General features: G+C 38.1%; 1 protein-coding gene across 2 annotated transcripts in view; it reads right to left on the bottom strand.

The window, feature by feature from the left end:
- Positions 1 to 11,441: 11,441 nt before the first annotated feature.
- The window catches only part of LOC149830958 (uncharacterized), a 34,152-nt gene continuing 18,914 nt past the window's right edge, over positions 11,442 to 26,679 (bottom strand). For both annotated transcript variants that reach the window (XM_090011943.1, XM_090011944.1), the window contains exons 5-6: positions 12,464 to 12,608; positions 11,442 to 11,978 (exon numbers count right to left, since the gene is read on the bottom strand). In XM_090011943.1, coding sequence (XP_089868069.1) covers positions 11,571 to 11,978; positions 12,464 to 12,608 — 553 coding nt within the window. In that variant the 3' untranslated portion in view covers positions 11,442 to 11,570. The remainder of the gene's footprint in view (positions 11,979 to 12,463; positions 12,609 to 26,679) is intronic.

Below are 26,679 nucleotides of genomic sequence, written 5' to 3'. Positions count from 1 at the left end.
ACAAAGAAATTTGAAATAAAAGATCTTGGGGATGCCTCTTTTATATTAAAGATCCAAATACATCGAGACCGTTCTCGGGGTATTCTTGGATTATCACAAAAGAACTATATTGAAAGGATTCTGAAAAGGTATGGCATGAAAGATTGCAAACCAAGGGATACTCTTGTTGTTAAAGGAGACAAATTTAGTCTCGCTCGGTGCTCCAAACACCAGCCTAAAAATAAGGCTATGGAATAGATTCCATATGCATATGTTGTGGAGAGTCTTATTTATGCTCAAGTATGTACGCGTCCGGACTCAGCATGCATTGTTAGGATGTTAGGCAGATATCTTAGTAACCTAGGTATGAATCATAGGAAAGCAACCAAACGGGTTATGCGGTATTTGCAGAGAACAAAAGGTTACATGCTCACATACATGAAGTCAGATCAGTTGGAGATCATTGGGTATTCTCATTCTGATTTTACGGGATGTCAAGACAGTCGCAGATCCATATCAGACTATATTTTTCTGTTAGCCGATAGAGCTATTTCCTAGAGGAGTGCCAAGCAGACACTCATTATTTTTTCCACCATGTCAACAAAATTCGTAGCTTGTTATAAGGCATCCAACCATGGAATATGGCTACATAATTTTATCATACGGTTGCAGATTTTGGATAATATGGAGAGATCGCTAAAGTTATTTTGTAACAATAATTCAACAATGCTATATTCCAATAACAATAGGAGCTCATCGAAGTCAAAGTATATTAACATTAAGTTCCTTGTTGTTAAAGAAAGTGCAGAATGGTCAGATATCGATAGAACATGTTGACACAAACTCTATGATTGTGGATCTGCTTACTAAATGTTTGCCACCCAAGGTCTTTCACGAGTATTCTGCTTGCATGGGTGTTTTATCATTTTATGATATGTTGGTTTAGTGGGAGTTTGTATTTGTATATTCTATGATATAATAAAGTTACTTTTGCTACTTTGGTATAAAGTTAAAGTTTCAGTTTCATTTTGTACTCATTATGTTGTGATCTCACTAAAGTTTTCAGGAATGACCAGTTGGAAATAGACATGTTTGATCACATTGTATGTAATTTTCATGCTTCACGTCCATACTTGATCCATGTCATTTGGTTATGTCGATATACATGATCATTGATGAGTCCAATTATGTTATTTGTAATAAGGATCACTTTGGTTCTATGTTGACATGATTAATGGACCATATTGATAGAGATATCAATTAATAAGATAATATTTTTTTGAGCTCATAAGGTTATAATATGTGATTGTAAGGTTACGTATATGGCCCAAGTGGTAGATTGTTAGAAAATTGAGTGGACCTACATACGTTGAACCACACATCGTAAAATTGTCCTAGGTTCATGCTCGGTTCATGTGATCTAATCGGGATAGGCCCTGTGATATCTCATATGGTATGATACACTATGTGGGGAGACCTGTCCTGTCTACAATTCTGTAATAGGTTGAATTGGAGGCAGACTCCTAAATACATTAAGTTATGGTCCCCAAACCTTATACGATGAGTCTCTTTAGGCTCTCCATATCTCAAAAAGCGAATTCAGTCTCTCTCTCATTAGGTCTAGAAAAAGGAAAAGAGCCAGATATACAGGTTCTGAAAGATCATACCCGTCAACGATCAACCGAAGCGCTATGGATTCAAGTAACACTTTCGCTTTAAATTTTATTTCAGATTCGATTTCAATGAATTAACGAGAACATGTATTTGATCCTCTTTTTGGTTTTGGTGGATGTTAAATTTCAACAGTTACTCAACATAAATACCAGATTCACGGCCGCTAGCTAGTTTTCAAAATTAGGAACTTATTTCAGAAAACTAATCATGTTTTTTTTTTCTGCTCAATGAATATCACCGAGTTGATTCCTTGATATATGGTACATGATTCCAAGAACAGTTCATGGATTCTATTTCAGCCATGATCTACATCCAATCTAGATCATGTGTGTAGTCAAACGCATACTTGAACACATACAGTGCTCATGCGCCATTAGGCATGATGTACATGTAAAAGCCTTTGAGCACCTACCTCAGTCGATGAACCAACTATCCAAACAAGAAGGAAAAGAGAGGCATGATGTCATGGCCGTTGTACCCAACCTAATAATCTACCATCGCGTGGGAGAAAGAGGTGAGGAAGAAGGAGGGCAAGAGGGAAAGCAACAAAAAAGAAAATAAGACAAGAAAGAAGAGGGAATAGTAAAGGAGAGAGTGAATAGGAGTGGTGTGTGGAGGGTCACCATTATAACCCCTCATCTCCCCACTTGCATGGATTAGGTAATTACTCGAGAAATCTGAAAATTTTTCAGATTTCAAATGAGTGCTTCCAATTATGATAACTTGGAAGAAAGGTAATTATGTCACCTACTCACAAAATTACTTCTTCCTTCATCTAGGCATTCTCTTACTTTCCACTTAAATACATTTCTTACCTAAATAGAGTCTCCTCGGACGTTGGTTGAGAGTGGGTGAGGATCTCAGCCCAACCTTCATATGGCAACCACCCTTAAGTTCTTTAGTTACCCCTTCCATTCTTTAGAAAACCCTAGAAATCTTAGGATCTTTACCTATTTTATCTTTATGTAGAATATATTTTGAAATTTGTTAAGGATAAGGCAAGTAGGTGGGGATGTCCCACCTTACTTGGATCCTTCTCTATTTGAAAGTGGGCCCAAATCCACATGGGGATTCAATTATCATAAGGGGCACCCCACTCATTGGGTCTACTTTGTCCCAAACGGACACTCATATCCAAATTTGGTTTAAATTGCTTTCTAAAATAGCTCTTGCTTGTTTCAATTTAACTTGACCATGAAATTCAAACTTTGGCTTTCGCTTTCTTTTGTAAATTTAACTCATAGTTTTAAATTAAACCTGTTTATTAACTTTTTTTTGCAGTGCATCTAGATTACTCACTATTTAATACACTAAATGAATCACAAATTTTGTATTTATTTTATTGAAATAAATGGCAAAAATTTGCAGTTATTACAATCACCACTACCACCCACTATCTCACCACCACCACCACCACCACCACCACCATTCATCTCACCACTAAACACCACCATCACCACCACCCATCTCACCTCTGGCAATTTTTTCATATTTTCTCACTTTGTTTTTCTCATACTACACAAACAAGCAAATTTTTTTTTTGGAAAACTTCTCATAGGCAAAACTTTCTTTTGCTATGAGAGTTTTCCTTGCTTCCAAATGTGCACTCAATGCCTTAAGTTTCTGCCCAGGGTTCAGGACTGTTTCATTTCTGATGCTTGTGTTTTTTATTGTCAATCTGGTTCTGGATTTGTCTGGTCATGTCCAATGTCTGGCTTAGTCCTTATCTCTTCATATTTCCATAGCGTGTGATACCTGAATCAGATATGGACCCAGATCTGGAACATCATCACTAGAGCTAGGCTTAATAGGCTTCGAAAATCAAATTTGTACAGGGGACTGCAACTGATTTTCTTTGGTTGAAATGTCACCCAAGTTCGTGTCATTTTTGGCACTCTTGGTAATCGAGCGGAATGAGCAGAGCTTGAGCTGTTCAGGCTGGGCTTGTTAAGGGTACACCCTGCTTGGGCTTGGCATGAGCCAAACCTAGGCTTGTTATCAGCCGAGCTTTATGAGCTAATCACGAACTGGCTTGTATTCTAAAAAAAAACTTATTTTTAAGTTTTTCAAAGCTTGATAATATATAAAAGATACAATATAAATATAAAAAATAAATAAAATAAATAATATATATATATATATATATATATATATATATATATATATATATATATATATATATATATATATATAAAGAGAGAGAGAGAGAGAACTGAACATATTAGGCCCTCTTTTCTCGTTCTGCCCTGTTAGGCCCCATAGTTTAAAGTGTTTTATGATAGATCTGAACCGTTAGATGTGTTTAACATGCTCGATTTAGTGGGAATCAAATCTTGGATTATGCAATGAAAAAATGTATTTTTATGAGCTGAGAAAATTGATGCCTTCGTAGCCATTGATTTTGGATCACCAGAAAAGCCTGTATACATGTCAGATTCTGATGATCCAAAAGCCCGTTCCCACTAAGCAAAACCTACAAATCACATCTACGATGTTAGATGTGAGAAAAAATACCAAAAACTAAAGTTTTGAAGGAGCCAAATAGGGCAGAATGATAAAATGGAGCAGAACAAGTGCATTACTCATATATATTAATTAGTAATGATAGGGTGCTCCAAAATCACCTTTTCCCATGTAACGGAAGCTTCAGATTTTCAAATTTCATGAACTTTTTGTTGTTGATCAGACCCTAGAGATGATTTATAAGCATTATTTATTTGAAAATAAGTTTAGGATCATGTGATTATAGCATACATGTAGGTTTTTTAAGACATTTAAAAATCAATGGCTCAAAATGTATCAAAATTTCATGACTTAAAAAATCCTATTTTTATGTCCAAAACACATGATCCAAAACATGATTCCTATCAAATAAACTATGTTGATTACATCCATAATATCTTTGAGAAGATACAACCTACAACTATGAATTCTACTATGTGGGAGTAGGTGCTCCTAGGGCAATGTGCTCCGGGTCGGGTTTGGTTCGAACTTAGGTGAAACCAAACCCAAACCTAATTTGAGATGATGGTACCAGGTTTGGACGGTCCAATCAGACCCACCACGAGAAACCATACCTGAATCCTATATGGATACATGAACCAGACCCATATATATAATCTTTTTTGCATTGAAAAAATTACAGATCTTAGTTGGAACTTTGGTCGAGCTTGGGTCTGGTATGAAATTTTACAAATCATACCTGCCTCCATATATTAATTAGATCCTTACCCAGATTCTAATTGGACCTTCTTATTTATCACCAAATCCTGACCCTATAGGGTATGGTATGGTTCTGGTCCAGGTCAAATTCGACCCATTGACACCCCTATATAATACATAATTATAGATATATAGCATCTAAAATAAGCCTATACGAGTCAAGCTGAGCCAACCTGCCATGTTCGTGATCGGTTCATTTTTCTAAACGAGTTGGTTGATAGCTGGTCTCACCAAGCTCAATTTCTAAGCCGAGCTGAGCCAAACAGTGAGTTGTTCATCACTTCTCAGCCCTAAGTATTACCATACTATGCTATTTAGTAGCCCCACTAACCTTCTTACATTTGTATGGAATGTCATGTGAATGTAACTGTACAGATGCCATATTCATAGTCTATGAGGATATGTATTAGATTGAGAGATTTTAATATTTAGACAATGTTTTGAAGAATCTAAAATGGCAACAAGACCATGAAATCCTAACCACATATGAGACTTGGTGGTCCAATTTAAGTTAAATAGTACTTAAGTGGTTTTAATGGTTCATTTGCAGTCATTTTAATAGGTTTAATCGCATCTTTTGAGGTTTGATCTATTGCAAAAGGTGTAAGATTTAGTAAACGTCATGTGGTCGTATGTATCTGAATATATGCGACCACAGCTTGCCATCTAACATGAGACAACCATAGTTTGAAATTTGTGAAAAGTGTTTCTCATTCAAGGTTGAAGCTGGGTGTACTCACTTGTGAGCAAAAGGGAATTCCAAAATCTTACCAATTGGGGACCTGCCAATAGGGATGGCAGTGGGGTGGGGCAGGGCGGGGGACAAGGTCTCCACCCCCGCCCCGCCTCAAGATTTTATCCTCCACCCCCGGCGGGGATGGAATCCTCCACCCCCGGCGGGGATGGATTTTATCCTCCACCCCCGCCTTCATCCCCGTTTCATGTCCTCAATCCCGGGTTCAAACGGGGATGAGGCGGGGATCGTGGTGGGGACGGGACGGGGCGGGGAAAAGTGCACGTCCATCCCCGCCTCCACCCCCGGATGGGGATGGAAACCTTCATCCCCACCTCCATCCCCGTTTCATACCCTTCATCCCCGGTCCAAACGGGGTGAGGCGGGGCCCTGCTTTCCCCCGGTCCACTGCCATCCCTACCTGCCAATATGCGTTGAGTGATGAGGACATTTTCCTTTAACCTGGTCAATAAAAACTTTTCCTACTTAAAAGAGGACATTATTTATATGAGAATGGGGGTGCTTGATTGGATGGGACACGAGGCGATCCAACAATCTGAAATCGTAGTATTTCATATGGACAGATCTCGGATTTAACCCTCCTATTTTCTACCTAGGTTTGTGACCCTCGACGGATTTAAACCACAATCTAGTAAAAATATTTGTGGATATTTTGAGAATATTGTAATTTATATCCTGGTTTTTTATATTATACTTAAAAGCATAATATTTTTATAAATATCACCTATTCTAAAAATATTAGTGATATTAACATGTTAAAATCACTTTAACAGGGTTTCCAATAGCATTTACATATCATATCTAGTTCACAAATTTTCACAAAAACTAGATATTTCAAAATATTGTTGCGATTTCTACTCAATGGCATTGTTTGGAGAACGAGAATTGTAATTTATTTATAGCCTTGATGGTAACACTACAAAGCAATATCAAAATTAGCTTAGATTTATGTTGTAGGATGCTTTTTTGTTGTTCATTAATTCCTTCACATATGTGCTCATACACGTATAAATGATTTGTTCACTTTGTCATTTTGGCCAAAGTGTCTTTTTTAAGCTACATATGAATATAATTTTCCATTTGTTTGTACAAACTATTATAGAAATGTCTCGCTTGAATTTTTGTGTATAGCAGCAAGGATTGTAATAGTTGTTTCAATGCTTACAAATTGGATAATCAATACTTGTATAATTGAGACACCTGGACTAGATAGCGATATGTACAGGGAACATTATGTTAATGGAATCATTAGAGAGAAAAATGTTTCATATGATAATAAACTATGGATAATTGTTGATGTTTTTTTTCATCTTTGTCACTTTCTACAGGATAGAGGGTTACTATCAAATTCAAGAAATGTGATGTTGAAAGAACAAGTTGTAATGTTTTTAAATACTTGTTGACATAATGTACAAAATTGTGTGATCGGTGGATGATTTTTTAGATATCGAGAAACAATTAGCTGATATTTTAAAAAAAATATTGACTGTTGTATCGAAATTATATCAAGAATTTTTAAGACAAACAACATCAACAACACCAATAAAAATTCAAATAAATTCTAATGCAGTAACTTATTTTTCTCAACAAGTTTTTATATAGTTAAATATATATTATATTGAATGTTAATTATGTTATGTTTATCAATTAGTAAATATAGGATTGTATTGGTGCCATTGATGAGATCCATATTTCTGCATTTATTTCAAGATATTGAATTAAGAAGAGAAAAAATTGAAAATGAACATTTCTTTTAATTTTTTCATGATCTTAGACCGAAATTTGAGCAAGTATCACCACAACAAAGCAGTAGATTAGCGACGACCACATTCCGTCGCTAACAAGCGTAGCGACGGATTAGCGACGATGAGGCGACAGTATGCTTACGTCGCGAATTTTTCGACGCTAACTGACGACGGAATAAATCTGTCGCCAGGTCCGTCGCTAATTGCAACAGACTAACGAGCGCTTTATTTCGTTGTCAATCCGCCGGTACTAAATGACGACCTCGGCTTGACGACAGATTTACGCCCGTCGCTAAGACGTCGCTAGATTTATATACATACCGACGGATGTTTCCGTCGCTAATCCGTCGCAAAAACGAAAAAAAATAAAAAAAAATTAATTGAAAATTAAATACCGAGAACTGTACAATTTATATTTCCTGTAAATAAAAAACAAACTACACTAAAAAATTCCTACCAAGAGAACATCAGAATAGGGCAATGAGGAACAGCTGTATCTTTTTCCTCGTAGGCATCCATGTGAAAAGTTTGTTTTCACTGTTTCTATACCCTGTAATTATGTTAAATGAAGCTCATATGGTCTCTAATTACAGAAAATGGGGAGGGGCTTCAAGTTCTTCACTATGCAGTTGGGCAGAAATATGAAGCTCACTACGATTACTTTCACGATAGAGTTCACGTTGTGAATGGTGGCCAACGCATGGCAACAATGCTTATGTATCTGTATGCATCTCTCTCTCTCCCTCTGCATATATACAAAAACAAGCACAGATATATTCATAGTCAACTCAATAATACCAATTTATTAGAAGCCATGAATAACTTTGGCTGCCTTTTATTGAATAGCCACACCGTACTCTTTAATCTTTTATTAGGTGCAAATCCACTCAAGATAGGAAATGTTTGAATAGGGTGAGTACCATCATTCCACTTCCGGAAGGAAGCAAAGGATGCTGATGGGTCTCCTAATAGCTGAAATTGCAGTTCCCCTATCTGAGAGAAACAGAAGCATTATGTCATTTCTCAAAGAGAGAGGCTGGAAACAGATAATGAGTCAAAGACCCAAATGCAAATGCTCTCACACGTTGACACATGCACATATTTACTGTAAAAAGCATTTTTATCGGATCCGCTTCATGAATTTTGTATCTAATGCATGAATACTTGACATTGAAATGGTGCAGTTCAGATGTTGAGAAAGGCGGGGAGACTGTGTTTCCTAATTCCAAAGTGAACAGCAGCTCTGTCCCATGGTGGGATGAGCTATCTGGATGGGTCAAAGCTGGGATTTCTGTTCGGCCGCGAATGGGAGACGCTCTACTTTTTTGGGGCATGCATCCAGATGCATCACTAGACTCATCAAGTTTGCATGGTCAGGACTTGTTATGAACTCAATAGATCTACAGCATGTTATCTGCGGATCCGATCTTTAGTGTAATAGTTAATAGATGATGTAGAATTGGTACTCTAGACAATCAAGTTTTCGTCTGATGCATCATATTTTTGAGCTATTATATTTGTAAGATCCATGGATATCCTCTTCAACTTATAGTGCCCTTAACATATTTATTGTTCTATACAGGTGGTTGCCCAGTCGTTCAGGGAGGCAAGTGGTCAGCAACAGGGGCGTAGCTAGGGGGGGGCAGGACTGGGCTGCCTCCCCAAACAGTTAAATTTTTTTTTTTTTAAAAGCCCAGTCCTAGCCCTGCCCTGATTCCATATGAAATAGATTTTTATCCATTTTTTAGCCCAGCCCAGTCCTAGCCCAGCACTTACTGCAGCAAATAGTTTGATTTGTCCATATGAAATAGATTTTTATTAATAATTGTACCCATTTTTTATTTTATCTCAAATTTTTTTTTTTCGGGGGCAATGCCCCCGAACCCCCGACTATCACACAAATATTTTTTTTTTCTACACCCCTGTTTGCCCCCCCCTCACATGAATCCTAGCTACGCCCCTGGTCAGCAACAAAATGGATGCATGTAAACCCTTACACTGTTTTATTCAATCTAGAACTAAGGTATAATACGATTCATATGACTTAAGTTTATAATACAATTAATACGATTCATACGACTTAAGTTTCTAAAACAATCTACTAAGTACAAATTCATTTTATTTTGCTGTGAACAATTCTCAAGTTTAATGACTACGGTGTCTTGCCAGGAAAACTGTGCAAGCGCTTCTACCTTTTTAATTTTTTCAATGAGTTGGGAAGCATGGCTATGAGATCAAAGCTGTGGCGTTAAATAGAACGTTATAAATAAAATTGTCTTGCATGCTTCATATATTTGTTGGTACTTCCCCAGTACTTGAGAATTTTGTAGCCCACTTTGTTTCCTTTTCATTTTCTCTTTTTCTGTTTCTTTAATTTTGGCAGTTGCGCAAGTTGGCAAAAATGTCAAGTCTGCTGGACTTTTAGCTTGGATCTGAGAATTAAATGTTCTTTAACATCTTCTGTTTGGGTCTTACAGTGATTCTGTTGTAAAATGAAATTAACATTCATACTTTGCGCTATATTGGATGATTCCAACAACAATAAAAATAGTTGCCTCATACTCTGTCCATTTTACGTTCTTGAACTGTTCAGGCTCATTTGATTTATTTTCACTCGTGTGTGTGTGTGTGTGGAGAGCGGTTCCAGGGAGCGGGTACGTGCCATGGCTATATACCAGCTTGCCACGTGTAAAGTTTTTGAGAAATAGGAAAATGGGGAGAATGCCTCCCCATTTTTCCCTCACATTAAAAAAAACAAGAGATTTCAATAAAACATTTTCTCTCGGTTGATTCAGCTCAACCGGCTGGACTGTTTCCCTGCAGGCCGGATTGGTTGAGCTGAGTCAATCAGTCTGGCCGGTTGAGCTGAATCAACAGAGAGAGAGAGAGAGAATTTTTCTCCCTCGATTGTTGCCGGAATACCGGCTGGCAGAGAACCAGTCTGGCCGGTTGAGCTGAATCAACCGCCCGTGCGATGATGATGATGATGGTGGCCATGGTTATGATGATGCTGATGTTTGGGAAAGAGGGGAAGAGTTGCAGACGATGAAATGGGGATGACATTCTGGAGTTTCAGTTAAGGAAAGGATGGGCTGAGTCATGCAATGGCAATGGAGAAGGTGGGTCATGGCCATCGATGGTATTGAGAGAGAGAGAGAGAGCTCTTTTTTTTTTTGTGAGGGCAAAATGGGGAGGCATTCTCCCCATTTTCCCATTTCTCAAAAACTTTACTCGTGGCAAGCTGGCATATACCCGCTCCCTGGAACCGCTCTAGTGTGTGTGTGTGTGTGTGCGTGTGTGTGGTTCATGACATGTGAAATGGCCCAGATGGACTGGATTTGTAAGCTTAACCTTGGGCCTACGCCTTCAGAAAGTAAAGTCACCGTATGCTACATGAGATTTTGAAAGATTTCCATCTTGATCAAGCCAACCCCCAAACACATCCATCCTTGATCTTTTCAAACGGGACTTTCACCCAGAAGAGTTAACCAAAGAAACCTACATAACTGAAATAAAGACTTACAAAAGCTGAGATGGTCAATGCCATGGCAACTTTAGTGCCGGTTTGAGGTTCAGTTTTCAGAGTAGGTAAAGAGGCAACGGTAAGAAGAGCTGCACTCGTTTATTTAATACATGAGCCACTAGCACTGTTCTGAAACTGGTATATGGGATAGTTTACACATTTAGTAAAAACTCGGTCAAACTACCTTAGCTGTAACTGTTTGGAAACTGGCGGCTAAGATGGGAGTGTATGCATTTAGGAAAGGAAGTGAGACGTCTCTTTGAATTTACACCAAATCCTGGATTTGGTTACTACCACCTCCTACAGGCAGTATGCTGGCAGTTAACAGATCCTGGATTTGGTAGCTTCCACTTTTCCAAATGTATAAATTCTGTGAGTACCAGTTTCCAAACAGTTAGTTTATGGATGAGATCAATTGTGGATATGTACAGAAAGGAACTTGGTCTACTGTCTAAAACTAGATTGTGAATACAACACTTCCCATACGTGTTCTCAAAACAAGTTTGCCATGATAGGATTCTTTTCTAGAAGATTAAAGCTAATATGATCTGCAGAACCATTAACAAATTAACAGGATTTTCTATTACACTTGGCTTAAAACAGTTTAATTTCCTGATACAAAACTGTTCACTGTCCATAGTTACATCATACACAACAGCTTACAACTAGACAATCAAGTAAGATTTCTGAGGAACTTGGCTTTCGAAGCAAGAGCTAATGATTTTGCGTCCATATTGGACATCATCCTCTCTCTCTCTGCACGTCTCTTGTGCTGCCGTGCATTTTTGGCTCTTTTCGGTGCCAAACGTGCATCCCTCTCTTCAAAGGCCAACCTGAACTTTTCAGCTATTGGCAATTCGAAAGTGCTCGGAGCAGCTTGGATTCTTAATCTCGGGGCTGCATTGCATACTGCCCATGTTTTTGGATCAATATCTTCAACAATGGGATCGTCCAACACAATGTTGGGAAATGCTTCTCGAGGGACCTGAGTTCCTCGAAGATTCAGAAGTGATGGAGTCGGGTTGATTGAGATGCGTGGGCAATCAGCCAAGCTTTCTCTGGAGCTGTCATCAATCTTTGGCTGAAAAAGGCACGAACTCAATGGGTGTCACATGAGGTTATCAGACAAATAGAAAACACTGATATGAATGCATTAACAATGCACATAACTAACAAGCTCTGATTAGTTTGATTAAGCAAATATAGGCATGTGCGTGCATGTTGCCATCCGTTTTTCTCTGGTAGTAGTTACTCTCACAAGCCATGGTATCAATATATTGGTTGAGTTAGATAAGACCAGACATATCTCCAATTTAATCACCATTGACTCAGTTTGAGAGAGCAATTACAGATTTGACATGATGTTAAGTCCATTTATATACACATGATCTCTCTCTCTCTCTCTGAACGCATGTGCATGTATGTGTGTGTAGATACCTAACTGAGCTACATAAAGAGTTCCCCTTGATTTATGATCGTAATTAGCTTCAGATGCACAAAAAGCATAAGGACTACAAAATTCAGCTGCACACTAAATAAATAGAACGTATTTGAAAAAACACGTACCCACACCAACCAGCGCAATGAGGCCGCACCATTGCTCATCTCCCTATTATCAAGTTCTTCCCAAGATTCTTCCTCCACATCTTGTAATGTAGGCATCAAGTATTTCAAAGAGTGTCTGGCAGTGTAATTGCTTGAAGGGCTTCCCCTGTAATCAGCAGATAAACTTCTGTTGATAACCTGTTACGGATTTCCTCCAGTCAAGATTGAAAACTACGTCCTACCCAAAAATGGAAACCAAGAACCACCAGGAGAGAAACACATGGAACTATTAAGTGAAGCAGTTCCAATAAATTAATCTTTTTCCTTTTTTGGGCAGGGCCCCATCACTGACGGCACATTGGCAGGCCTCCAGTTGGTAAAACCATTCAGGTTGCCCCTGCCCACCAGGGATACACCCAGCTTCATGCTTGCATCAAGGAACTCCCCCCATAGGTTTCAAACTGTGGCAGTCCCATGTCAGGTGACAAACCATGGTTACCCTAACCAAGAAGGCGGAGCACGTGTGGGCAGTTTCGATTTAATGATTGACATCAGCTAAGCCATCAAACCACCACTAAAGCCAGACAACATTGAGTGATCATAGTCATTCCCCTATAACTTGAAATTCCTTTTTATTAAATGTAACAAATAATATGGTGAACAGTTACAAGTTGGTTGAGGTAGGCCCTGCCAAGTACAAACTGATAACCTGGCAAATGTATGACACTGGGACTAAGGTTGTGGTCAGACAAATTAAACTCTCTATAGCTGCATATAAAAGATGGGCTCATTAGCAGGTAGTGTTAAAATACATTGTATATATCTATATATATATACACACAAGTATGTATATATACTTGATAAACATATATTTATACATATATGTATATCAGGGGTATTTTGGTCTTTTTATGTATTGTAATATATTCAGTCCACTAGGGATTGTAGTCTTTTTTGTTTTTTATTTTTCTAATTATTTTAGTAAGTAAATCAGTGTTCACTGATTGAGAGCAGTCCAATGACTGGTGGACTGCCTCACTTTTCTCCTTTTTGAAGGACATGTATTGCTCACTAAATAGAGCCTCTTGTAAATGTAGAGATATGTTTTTCTAAGCATATTTGTTGAGAATACAAAGATCATTATTTTTACATTGGGTTCTATTGAAGTTTATAGTTTAGATATCTCTTTTATAAGATTGTAATAGGTTCATTAGAGACCATATTTGTGCATTTGTGTAGCCCTTTGTTGGCATTGTGTGTGCACATCTTTTTTCATTTTATGGTATCAAAGCCTTGGGGTCTTGTATTGTTGAAAACCATCTTGGGTGTGCTTTATTTGTGGTGGTGGTCTTGAAGCTTTGGTCTTCCACTTTAAAACATTCACTTCACTGTTAGCATGGGTGAAAGAGAACCCACCTCCGTCATCTCCTATAAAGGGCTACCACAATAAAAAACCACATCAAGGGAAAAAGCTTTAGAGTTTTGTTAATGGAACTGTTAAATTATGTATATATAAATATATATATATACATATACTTATATATATACATACGTATATATATATAAGTATATATATACATAATGTATTTCATTTTCTGTACAACCAAAAACCCGATAGGGGTGTTTTGGTAAATTACCATGTACTTTTTTCTTTTTCTTTTTATTTCTTTTTCCCCTTTTTTCTTTTCCTTTTTTATTTCTTATTTTTCTTTTTTGAAGGACCATAAGGGGCCCCACCCATCTAGTCGTTGGGGCCCCAACGATCATATTTATGACCGTTGGGGCTCCCAACGACTAGAAGGGAGCCCCCTTTATGGTCCCTCCTTTAGCTCTCCTCCTCTATAAATAGAGGAGGCTCATACTTGTAATGGTATTGGGTTTTCACCCTCTTCTTTCTTTCTTCAATAATATCCAACTTATGACTTTAAGTCATTTTCTCCTTTTGTGGTTTTTTTGTATGCATTTTTAGTGTTTGTGTTCTTGGCTCTTGTGATCACTCTTAAAGAGTGTTTTTTGCTTTATTGGTGCTTCCGCCCCTCTTCGTTACATGGTATCAGAGCAAGGTTGGTGATCGGACTTCTCTTGGTTTTCTTGGGACGTGTGTCTCTCAAGTTTTTGAAGAAAGGAAGACTATTCGGTACCTATGGAACGCGATTCTAAAGTTGAGCTTTCTTTTAAGCTCAATGGGTCCAATTATCTTATGTGGGCCTCCGCTATGGAAAATCATCTAAGAGATAAGAAACTTTGGGGTTTTGTTATGGGAACTACTTCCGAACCCTCTCTTGTTCTCACTAAAATTGAAAATGAGATTGAAAAAGCTTTAGATGGCGATGAGCGCATCAAAGCTATCAATGCCCATCAATTCAAAGTTGAGGATTGGGAAAGTAACCATGCCAAAATTTTGGCATGGTTTATGAACAATGTGGACCTCAAAAATTGTGCTAATATTGCTAAATTTTGAAGAGCCAATGAGGCATGGTTCTTCCTTAAGGGTATGGATACCCAAAAGGATCTTGCTAGACAATTTTTTTGTCAAGAAAAAATCCGTTCCACTAAACAAATGGATATGAGTGTCCGAGGCTACTTTAGCTCTTTAACCCCTCTTTGGGATGAACTTGTTCTTCTTGAGCCTAAATGGGTGGCTCCGGAAGATATTGAGTTGAGAAGGGAACAAATTGAAAATGAGCATTTTTTCCAATTTCTCCATGGTCTTCTACCGGAATTTGAACAAGTTAGAGCATCCCTTCTCCATAGAAGTAAAGCCTTACCCATTAAAGATGTCGTTGCCGAAATATGCCAAGAAGAAACTCGACTTGGCCTTAGCATTAAGAGTGATGAAGTTTTGGCCGTTACTAGGCCCGGATCTAATGTAAAAGCATATAGACCTCCTCACTTTAACAAAAATAATGGGTCTAGAAAGGGAGTGATTTGTCACTATTGTAATGAACCGGGACACATTAGACCGGTTTGTCCAAAGCTTAAGGGAAAAGTAACCGCGGTTGGAGAAAATTCTCCAAAGAAAGAAGAAGAAAGTGCCAAAGAGGGAGATATCAAAGAAACTCTTAATCATATCTCCGAAGTTCTCCAACATCTTCTCAAGACTTCTTCTTCAACATCCGGAGCCGCCATCGCCTATTCTTCATCACCTCCAGGTATGTGGATACTAGACTCCGGTGCTTCTTTTCATATGACATCTCATAAAAACTCTCTTTCTAATGTTTTTTCCGAACTCATATCTTCTTATGTTTCAACGGCCGATGGGACATCTTTAAAAATTTAAAGTATTGGAACACTTGATTTTAAAACTTCTCAAAACTTTTTCGTTCCTAAAGTAAGAATCGTTCCAAAGATTAATCTAAATCTTTTTTCCGTTTCCCAAATCACTGATCATGGATGCCAAGTCTCTTTCTCACCCAAAGATTGCACCGTGCAGGATCTCCAGTCAGGGAAGCTGATTGGGCAAGACCATAGAAGGGGTGATCTTTATTTTATGGACTTTTTGACTCTACCTCCAAAGTCTTTTTGCAATCTTATAAAGGACAAAACTATTGGAATTTGGCATGAGAGACTTGGTCATCCAAATTTTGTAAAGATGTCTCTTTTTCCTTTTTTGGACAATACTTGTAAAGACAAACATATGACTTGTAAAGATTGCATTTTTGGGAAATCTAAAGCTATTCCATTCCCTCAAAGAAATTATTTCACCACTCGACCTTTTGAACTTATTCATACCGATGTATGGGGACCTTCCCCTATTTTATCCAAAGGAGGATTTTCGTACTATGTAGTCTTTATTGATGACTTCACTCGATTTACTTGGATTTACTTTTTAAGTCGCAAATCCGAAGTGTTCACCTTCTTTAAAGATTTCTATGCAATGGTCAAAAATTAATTTTTAGGAAATCTATCAATTCTTAGGTCCGATTCGGGAGGAGAATACATGTCCAATGAATTTCAAAGCTATTTAAAAGAAAATGGAATTTGCCATCAACGTTCTTGTCCCAACACTCCGCAACAAAATGGTCTTGCGAAAAGAAAGCATAGACACATAATAGAAACCACAAGAACTTTATTAATTTCAAAAAATATTCCAAAATCCTTTTGGGCCGAAGCGGTTCTAACCTCAGATACCTTATCAATAGAACCCCTTCATCTTCTTTGAAAAATCTTTCTCCATTTGAAAAACTTTACAATATGTCTCCCGATTATAAAAGACTAAGAATTTTTGGATGTAAATGCTTTGTTCTAACTCACTGTTGAAAATAGGTGGTTCTTTGCTTAAGTTATTTTATATTAGAGGGTTTCTGAAATTTTGTCCTCATAAGGACTTACATGTAATTTCTTCTTTTTGCCTCTCTCTATTTAATATAGAGAGAAGCCCTAATTAATGTAAGTAATCGAGTTCTATTCTCACAGCCGTCTCTCTCCTTCTCTCTCTCTCTTCTCTCTCCCTCTCTCTCTCTCTTCTTCTCCCCCTCTCTACCTAGGGTTCGGGTCATCCCTTCTCTTCTTCAACATGGTATCAAAGCTAGCGATCTCAGGAGCGTGATCGATCTGATCTCAGGAGCGTGATCTACATCCTCGAACCAGGTGTCGATTAAATTTTTTTTTTGAGATCTGATGACAGATCTGGCCTAGATCTGTTATCAGACCTAAAGAACAACATAGAAAGCATCGTGGGAGTACTCAGGTCAGGCAGTCGTAATTTTTTTTGTGTCTCACATGCCGTGACGCCTGGGTGTGGCAGCTGATAGCAGATCCTATTGTCGTATGGCTATGTCTGCTGCCATGATGTGTTTGTGGCTGTCGTGACTTACAGCATCTGCAAATATGATTTCAGTAATTGCTGTCGTGATTTTAAGCCTCTGTCGTGATTTCAGCATCCACCGTGACCCTTCATGCTGTCGTTATTATTTTGTTTATCGTGATTGCATCTGTTGTCGTGACTTCAGCATCAAACCCACATCAGTCGTGATTCTTCATGATGCCGTGATTGTTTTTCCCATGCTGTCGTGATTAGTTTCAGCATCGGAAGCTCTGTAGTGGAAACAACCATTTTTTGCTGTGTTGAAAATCATCATGTTTATGTGAAAGTTTTTTCCTGGTCGTTGGTTCTAGCTGATGCGTGACTGTTATGTGTGTGGACTGCTGCTCAAGATTCATGTGTGTGGGCTGCTGTCCACTATTGTCGTGGAAATTGCAGGCTTGATTCCTGTGGTGCTGGGGAATATTCTCCTCGTGTGACCTGCTGTTCCTTACTGTCGTGGTGTCTTTTTGTGAACAGCTGCTAGGTTGCTTGAAATCTGTCAAGATTTTTTTTTTTGCTGAAACAGAAATATTTTGTTAGTATGGCTGAAACTTTAAAGTGTGATTCCAAATTGGAACACATTGGTGAATATAAAGCATTTGCCAACCCCTTCTCGTATGGCTCTTCCGTAAGGTTGAATGAAACCAACTATGCCAGATGGTCCAGAACTTTTATGATGTCGGTATCTGGACATCGTCGAAAACATATTTTGTTGGAAGGCGAACCCAATGAGAAATTGGGAAAATATGTTACTTGGGATGAAGATAATGACATAGTTATGTCATGGATCATGAATAGTGTCGAACCCCATATTGCAGATGGATTGATCTACTATAATACAGCCAAACTGATGTGGGACAATCTTCGTGACACATATTCACAAGAAACGAATGTGAGTCGTATCCTGCAAGTCGAACAGGAAATATATAATTTGCAACAGGGAGATCAGACCTTGGCCCAGTACTATGCCTCGGTCAAAGCTGCGTTTGAAAGACTTAATGCTCACAGGCCCCTATGTTGCTCAAAGCAAAAAGATCATCAAGAACAAACCATGGTTGCTCGTTTTCTTACAGGTCTCTCTTCAGATTTTTCCGTTGCAAAAGTTCAAATGTTGACTGGATCAGATGTTCCCACTCTTGCCGATGCTTACAATCGCCTGAGTAGACTTGCGATCTCTCTGCCACAATCTCAGCCTGTGACTCAGTCATCTGCTCTTGTTGTCCCATCTAGTTATGGGCGTGGAAATGTTCAGAATATCAGAGGACGAGGACGTGGACGTGGTATGGGTGGCAGAGGAAAACTTCAATGTACATTCTGCGGAAAATCTGGACATTTAGAAGATCGTTGCTGGGATAAGCATGGTCGGCCAACCTCTTCTTCATTAAAGTCATATACTCCTAAAGCAAATGTGACTGCTATCGAGGCTACAAATGTACAAAAGAATAGTGCTGAAAATGAGAGTAGTATCACCCTTAGTCATGCCGAATATGATGAGCTCATAGCTCTTCGACCTTTGAGTTCCACTCCTCCTGTAGCTGGTGTTGCATATTCAACCGGAAATCATCTTCATCCGACTGATAGTAAGTGGGTTATTGACTCTGGTGCATCCAGACATTTGTGTGGCAATTCTCGTGTTTTTTCAGATCTAAAGGATATTAAGGCTCAGATTGGAGTCTCCTTAGCCGATGGGAGCTCCTCCCCGGTTGTTGGTCAGGGAAATATTTCTATATCCTCCTCATTACAGTTGAAAAATGCTCTTTATGCTCCAAATTTTCCTCAAAGTTTACTTTCTATTAGTTGTCTTATAAAAGAACAAAACTGTAGAGTAATATTTGATCCAATGGGTTGTCATTTTCAGGATTTGCTGACGGGGAAGAAGATTGGTGGAGGCTATGAAGAAAATGGAATTTACTACCTATATCATCCAATGGGTACTGTCCATGCTGCAGTGGAACATTCATTCAATCCTGTTCAGTGGCATCGCCGTCTTGGTCATCCTTCTTTGTCAAAGCTTCGGTCGGTCTTTCCTCAGATTCCTTCCACCACATCATTTCAGTGTGAGGCATGTCAGTTGGGCAAGCATCATCGAAGTTCGTTTCCTTCGAGTCAGAGTCAGTCTAGTAATAAAGTTTTTGAACTTCTTCATGCAGATGTATGGGGTCCTAGTAAGATTCCTACTAGGACTCAGTGTCGTTATTATCTTGTTATTGTTGATGATTTCTCTAAGTTGTCATGGGTATTTTTAATAAAAGGAAGATCTGAAGTTCCAAGTATTATCAAATCCCTAATTCTTGAAATAAAAACTCAGTTTGAATCTATTGTCAAGATTGTTCGCACTGATAATGCTCTCGAGTTTAAATCAAAAGGTTTGTTACAATTTTACCAAGATCATGGCATCCAACCTCAAACTTCCTGTGCCTATTCATCTCAACAAAATGGGGTGGCTGAGCGAAAACATCGACACCTCCTTGATGTTGCCAGGACCATTATGATTCAATCCAATGTTCCTGCGTCATACTGGGTGATGCGATTACCACTGCTTGCTATCTGATCAACCGCATGCCTTCGTCTTCTGTGGGTGATCAAATTCCATTACATATCCTAAAAACTAATGCTCCACTTTTCCCTTTATCACCAAAAATATTTGGATGTATTTGTTTTGTACACAAACTTGGCCCTGACCGTGATAAATTAGCCTCTCAAGCTACAAAATGCATATTTATCGGTTATCCAAAAAATCAAAAGGGCTATCGATGTTATGATCCTATTTCTCGCCGAGAGTATGTCAGTGCGGATGTATCTTTCCTGGAATCCTCTCCATATTACTCTATTTCTAGTTCCTCGCTGCAGGTTGGTCCAGCTGAGTCTTTTCCATTACCTATACCTCATTTTCCTTTGGAATCTGTGCCCCCATTACCGAATCAAACTTCATCCACTTCCAGATTTAATAATCCTCCATTGGTATATGTGCGTAGAGCTCCACTTCCGCAAGAGCCTTCATCTTCTTCTTCTCCTGAGGTAAGTTCTACTGACAATAGTGATCTCCAGGATGATGATAACAGGCCTATTGCTCTACGAAAGGGGACAAGACAATGTACCTTATATCCCATATCTCATTTTGTCTCTCATGCCAGAATTGGACATCAGTTGAAGTCATTTGTTTCAGCCCTGTCTGCTGAAACTATTCCTCTGAACTATCAACAGGCAGCACTTGATAATCGCTGGAAGCTGGCTATGCAAGAAGAAATGACAGCTTTAGTATCTCAACATACCTGGGATCTCGTTGATTCCCCAGCAGATGCTGACATTGTTGGATGTAAATGGGTATATACAATAAAGTACAAATCTGATGGTTCTATTGAAAGGTACAAGGCTAGATTAGTCGCGAAAGGGTATACTCAGACATATGGAATTGACTTCTTTGAAACTTTTTCTCCTGTTGCACGGATGGGTACCATCCGCCTTGTTCTCTCAGTAGCTGTTCAGCATGGTTGGAGCTTATGCCAATTAGATGTGAAAAATGCATTTCTCTATGGGGATCTATCTGAGACCGTTTACATGCAACAACCTCCAGGCTTTGAGGTTGAGGGGGAGTGTCAGAAGGTGTGTAGATTGCGAAAGGCGATTTATGGCTTGAAACAAAGTCCTCGTGCATGGTTTCAAAAGTTATTTGAAGTAATGTCAAGCTTTGGCTTTAATAGATCAGCAGCAGATCATACTCTTTTTATAAAGAAAACTAGCTCTGGCATAGTTGTTATGGTGGTATATGTGGATGACATTATTCTTACAGGAGATGATGTGAAAGCTATTGAAGCCACAAAGGCTCATCTTCAAAAACACTTTGTTACAAAACATCTTGGTTCACTCAGGTATTTTCTGGGTATAGAAGTTGCTAGGAGCCGAGAAGGGATGGTGTTGTCTCAACGGAAGTATGTTCTTGACTTATTAAAGGAAACGAGCATGTTGGGAGCTAAACCAACAAATATTCCCATGGACCATAAAGTTCAGTTGTTTGAAGAAGGGTCAAAACCTGTTGATAGCAAAAGCTATCGCTCCCTAGTAGGGAAGTTATTATATGTAACTGTGACCAGGTCGGATATTGCTTTAGCAGTAAGCAAAGTTAGCCAATTTATGGACAAACCAACTGAAGTACACTGGAATGCAGCCATAATGATTCTCAGATATCTAAAATCATCCCCGGGAAAAGGGTTATGGTTCAGGAAAGGTGGAACTCTGGAGATAGTAGCCTATTCAGATGCTGACTATGCTGGATCTGTAATAGATAGAAAATCTACTACAGGATTCTGTGTGTTTCTGGGAGAAAACTTGATTTCATGGAGAAGTAAGAAACAAACTGTGGTTTCCAGGTCAAGTGCTGAATCGGAATATCGGGCTATGGCCCAAACAACTGCTGAATTGATGTGGGTTTGCACTGTTCTTCATGACCTCCAGGTGAAGGTTCTTTCTCCAATGACCATGATGTGCGATAACAAAGCGGCAACATATATAGCAAACAATCATGTCTTTCATGAGAGAACAAAGCACATTGAGGTTGATTGCCACTATGTACGAGATATGATTCAAGCTGGTCATATTACTACCAAATACCTAAAGTCGGAAGACCAAGTTGCAGATATGTTTACAAAGCCCCTTGCTAGGCCAAATTTTTCAAAGTGTTGTGACAAGCTGAGCATGATTGATATCTATGCTCCAGCTTGAGGGGGAGTGTTGAAAATAGGTGGTTCTTTGCTTAAGTTATTTTATATTAGAGGGTTTCTGAAATTTTGTCCTCATAAGGACTTACATGTAATTTCTTCTTTTTGCCTCTCTCTATTTAATATAGAGAGAAGCCCTAATTAATGTAAGTAATCGAGTTCTATTCTCACAGCCGTCTCTCTCCTTCTCTCTCCCTCTCTCTCTTCTTCTCCCCCTCTCTACCTAGGGTTCGGGTCATCCCTTCTCTTCTTCAACACTCACAAAAATGATAAACTTTCTCCTAGGGCTATTGAGTGTATTTTCTTAGGATATGGCGAAAAACAAAAAGGTTATCGATGTTTTGACATACTGAAAAACAAACTTTATATCTCAAAAGATGTCACATTCCTAGAAGAAGAAAATGGTTTTTCGCATAAACCAAATGAAAATATTGATTATTCTTTTTTATTTGACTTGTTACCTCAAGAAAAAATCATAGATGATCATGTTGATCCTAGTGAACCTCCCATAGAAGATCATTTTGAACATCCAAATGATGACCAAAATTTAGAAGAAAATGTATCAAGACAAACCCAAGTCTACTCTAGAAGGAATGAAAGAAATCCACCTTGCGCCCTTGAAAATTTCTCTCAAAATGAGTCGATTGAAGAAACCTCTCAAAGAAGATCAAATCGTATCTCTAAAGTACCAAATAGATTTGTATCTTATGATTCTTTTTCTCCAAATTTTTGAGCATGTCTACTAGCTCTTCACTCATTTCATGAACCATCTCATTACAATGATGCTAAACAATATGCTCATTGGAATGTGTTAAAATGTAAAACTGTACATATATGTATATATAATAATATTATATTATTATATATATATAAATACATTTTTAATTTCTTTCTTTTCTGTATTTTTTTTCCTTTATTTTTATTTTTTGTCTTTATGTCATCTAGTTCAGTTTGAACTAGAATGACTGTTGCTAGTCAAGTCCTGTCCAGACTTGACTAGCAATAGAGCTGTTGGACTGACACAGTCCAACAGCTCTTAATAGAGCTGTTGGACTGTGCCCAACAGCTCTATTGAGTCCTCTTTCAGCTGTGTATATAAAGGGGTGCAGCCCCTCTTGTATTTTTCTCCAATGCTTCTTAAGCAATTGGTTTTTCATATCAATAAAGAATACATTTTTATTTTTATTTTGTTTCCAGTTATACCCTTTTTAAGGGTTATGCTTTAGTGTCATTCTTGACACTTGCTCTTGTTAATCAAAGCTAGTGTTTCGAAGATCCCCATTTCATTTCATGGTATCAGAGCCGCGGAAGTACTAAATCTTGAGGAAAAGCTGCCTCGGTTTCCGTGCCCGTTTGCAAAAGTGTTCGCCACTTGAAGAGAAGTGTTTTATCACTTCATTGGAGAAGATTTCACATCTTGTTGTATTGTTTTTTTTTCTTTCTTTCTCATTTTCCTTCTTGTTTCTCTTCTATCCCTATTCTTTCTCTCCTTGTAATCGATGGATGACAATGATAAAGTCACCATCATACCTATGAAACTAAGCGATACGAACTATGTAACATGGGCTTCAATCATGAAGCACCATATATGGGAAAAAGGCTTATGGGGGATTGTGGATGGTTCCGATTCGGAACCTAAGCTATCTCTTACTAAAAAGGAGGGAGATAAAGACGTCCCTCTATCGGAAGAAGAGAAAATCAAGGCTATTGCCTCATACGAGAAGAAATGGAAAGAATGGAGAATATCTCATGCGAAGATAATGTCATGGCTTATCAATAGCGTTGACATTAAAAAATGCTCAAGTCTTGCCAAATTTGATCATGCCGATAAGGCATGGGAATACCTTAAGAATATGTATTCCCTTAAAGATATTGCACACGTGTGCAACCTCCAAGAAAAAGTTCGAATGATGACACAAGGAGACAAAACTATTCGTGAATATTACAATGGGTTGTCCGAACTTTGGGAAGAACTTTCCCTTTTAGAACCAAAGTGGCATTGTGCCGAAGACATCGAGCTTCGTCAGAAACAACTCGATGTTGAACATTTTTACCAGTTTATCACTGAATTAAGGCCGGAATTTGAAACCACTAAATCGGCCCTACTTCACCGGGGAAAAATTCCTTCTATTGTTGAAACTATTGAAGAGTTAACAATGGAAGAAAATCGTCTCCGGAAAGGTTCTTTAAAAATTGAAGATGATTCCGTTTTAGCCGTGTCTAGACCAGGGAATCATGTTCGATCATATAGGCCTCCTCACTTTAACCGACAAAATGGTGACTATGATAAGAAGAAAGTTATTTGTCATCACTGTCATGAACCGGGACACTACAGGCCACAATGTCCCAAACTTAAGGAGCTGAGAGAAAAAAAAGCTGCAATTGCTGGATCGGAGCCTAAAGATCAGGATGCACCAGTTTCCCTGGCCCAACTAATGGAGATCCTTCAGCCCCTCATCAAAGGTGTCTCTTCCTCATCTGAAGCTTCAACCGGCGCAGCAGCCTCATCTTTTTCTGATTTAGGTAAAATTTCTTGGCTTCTTGACTCTGGTGCATCTTTTCATATGACCCCAAATAATCAAAGTCTATCCAAATGTGTTAAAAATAAAACAAGTGTGTCAAAGGTCTTTACTGCTGATGGGACTTCTCTTGAAATAGAAGGAATAGGAGATTTTGAAAAAATTTATAAAACAAAAAAATTTTTTATTCCAGAAATTAGACATGTTCCCAAATTAAATTTAAATCTTTTATCTGTATCTCAAATTTCTGATTATGGGTGTAATATTTCTTTTTCTTCTCATGGTTGTTGGGTACAGGATCGCCAGTCAGGCAAGCTGATTGGGGAAGGCCATAGAGAAGGAGGACTCTATTACATGGATTTTTTGGAAATGCCGAAGAAAGCTTTTTGTTATAATATTCAAAAAATAGAGTTGGAACTGTGGCATAAGAGACTTGGTCACCCACATATAGCCAAAATCCAACATTTTCCAAATCTAGGGAAATTTTGTAACTCTGAATCATTTGATTGTAAAGATTGTATTCTCGGCAAAATGAAAAGATTACCATTTCAGAACAGAACCTTTTTCTCTTCAAGACCACTTGAATTAATACACTCGGATGTTTGGGGTCCTGCACCAGTAATTTCTAAAGGAGGATTTGTTTACTATGTTATTTTTGTCGATGATTTCTCCCGACATACGTGGATGTACTTTCTCAAACATAAGTCTGAAGTATTTTCATACTTTCAAACTTTTCATAATATGATTAAAAACAAATTTCAAAATGATATTACTATTTTTCGCACAGATTCAGGGGGAGAGTTTTTATCCACAGATTTTCAAAATTATCTTAAATTGCATGGCATCACACATCAAAGATCTTGTCCTTATACACCTCAACAAAATGGACTGGCAGAACGAAAACATCGCCATATTATAGAAACCACTAGAACTTTATTAATAGCAAATCAAGTCCCTAAAGACTTTTGGGCAGAAGCTGCCTTAACTGCCAACTATCTCATTAATAGGATGCCATCTTCTTCGTTACAAAATATCACTCCCATTGAAAAACTTATGAACATTTCTCCAGACTACTCTAGATTAAGAATATTTGGGTGCAAATGTTTCATATTTACTGACAAAAATGATAAACTTTCCCCTCGTGCGATTCCCTGTGCCTTTTTAGGATATGCTGAAAACCAGAAAGGTTATAGATGTTTTGACTTCAAAAATAATAAACTATATGTGTCTAGAAATGTTTCCTTTCTTGAAAAGGAGAGCTTCTTTGATTTTAGAAAATTAAAAGACGTCACTGAGTACTCCTTTTTGCTAGATCTAACATCAACATCTGATGAATATGACCTTGATTGTAACTTTGATGATGATCCAAGAATTATTGATCTTAATGTTGAAAATGAAGAAGTTCATAGAGATACTAGTATTCAATATTCCAGGCGACAAGAGTCTAATACTCCATGTGCACTTGAGAAATATTCTAACATTCCAACTAGACAATCATCCCGAATCTCGAGGCCTCCAGAAAAGTTTGTATCATACGAGTCTTTCTCACCCACATATAGGGCAGTTATTGCATTAATTCACTCATATGAAGAACCATCCACATATTTTCAAGCAAAAAATGATATCAAATGGATAGAAGCCATGGAAGTTGAATTAGATGCACTTGAAAAGGCTTCTACATGGAATATTCAAGATCTTCCTCCAGGGAAGAAAACTATAGGATGTCGATGGGTTTATAAAATTAAAACCAAGAGTGATGGTACTCTTGAAAGATATAAAACCCGTTTAGTAGCCAAAGGTTATGCCCAAGAATATGAGATTGATTATGAAGAAACCTTTGCTCCGGTGGCTCGTATGACTACTGTCCGAACCTTAATTGCCTTAGCTTCTATCAAAAAATGGTCTATTTTTCAAATGGATGTCAAAAATGCTTTTTTAAATGGAAAGCTAGTTGAAGAAGTATATATGGAACCCCCTCCTGGTCTAAGTATTCCTAAGGGTAAAGTCCTTCGCTTAGAAAAAGCTCTTTATGGACTTAAACAAGCACCAAAAACTTGGTATGATAGGTTTAGTCGTGTTATGATTGATATTGGTTTTCAATTCTGTTTAACTGACACTGCTTTGTTTATTAAGAATTCTGATGCAGGGATCATTGTGCTTCTTCTCTATGTGGATGATATGATCATCACCGGAAGC

The sequence above is a fragment of the Nuphar pumila genome, chromosome 7 (genome assembly GCF_984573655.1).
Source record: "Nuphar pumila chromosome 7, dmNupPumi1.hap1.1, whole genome shotgun sequence".
Lineage (NCBI taxonomy): Eukaryota > Viridiplantae > Streptophyta > Magnoliopsida > Nymphaeales > Nymphaeaceae > Nuphar > Nuphar pumila.
The sequence above is the reverse complement of the archived record's forward strand: the minus strand, read 5'-3'. Positions and strand labels throughout refer to the sequence as shown.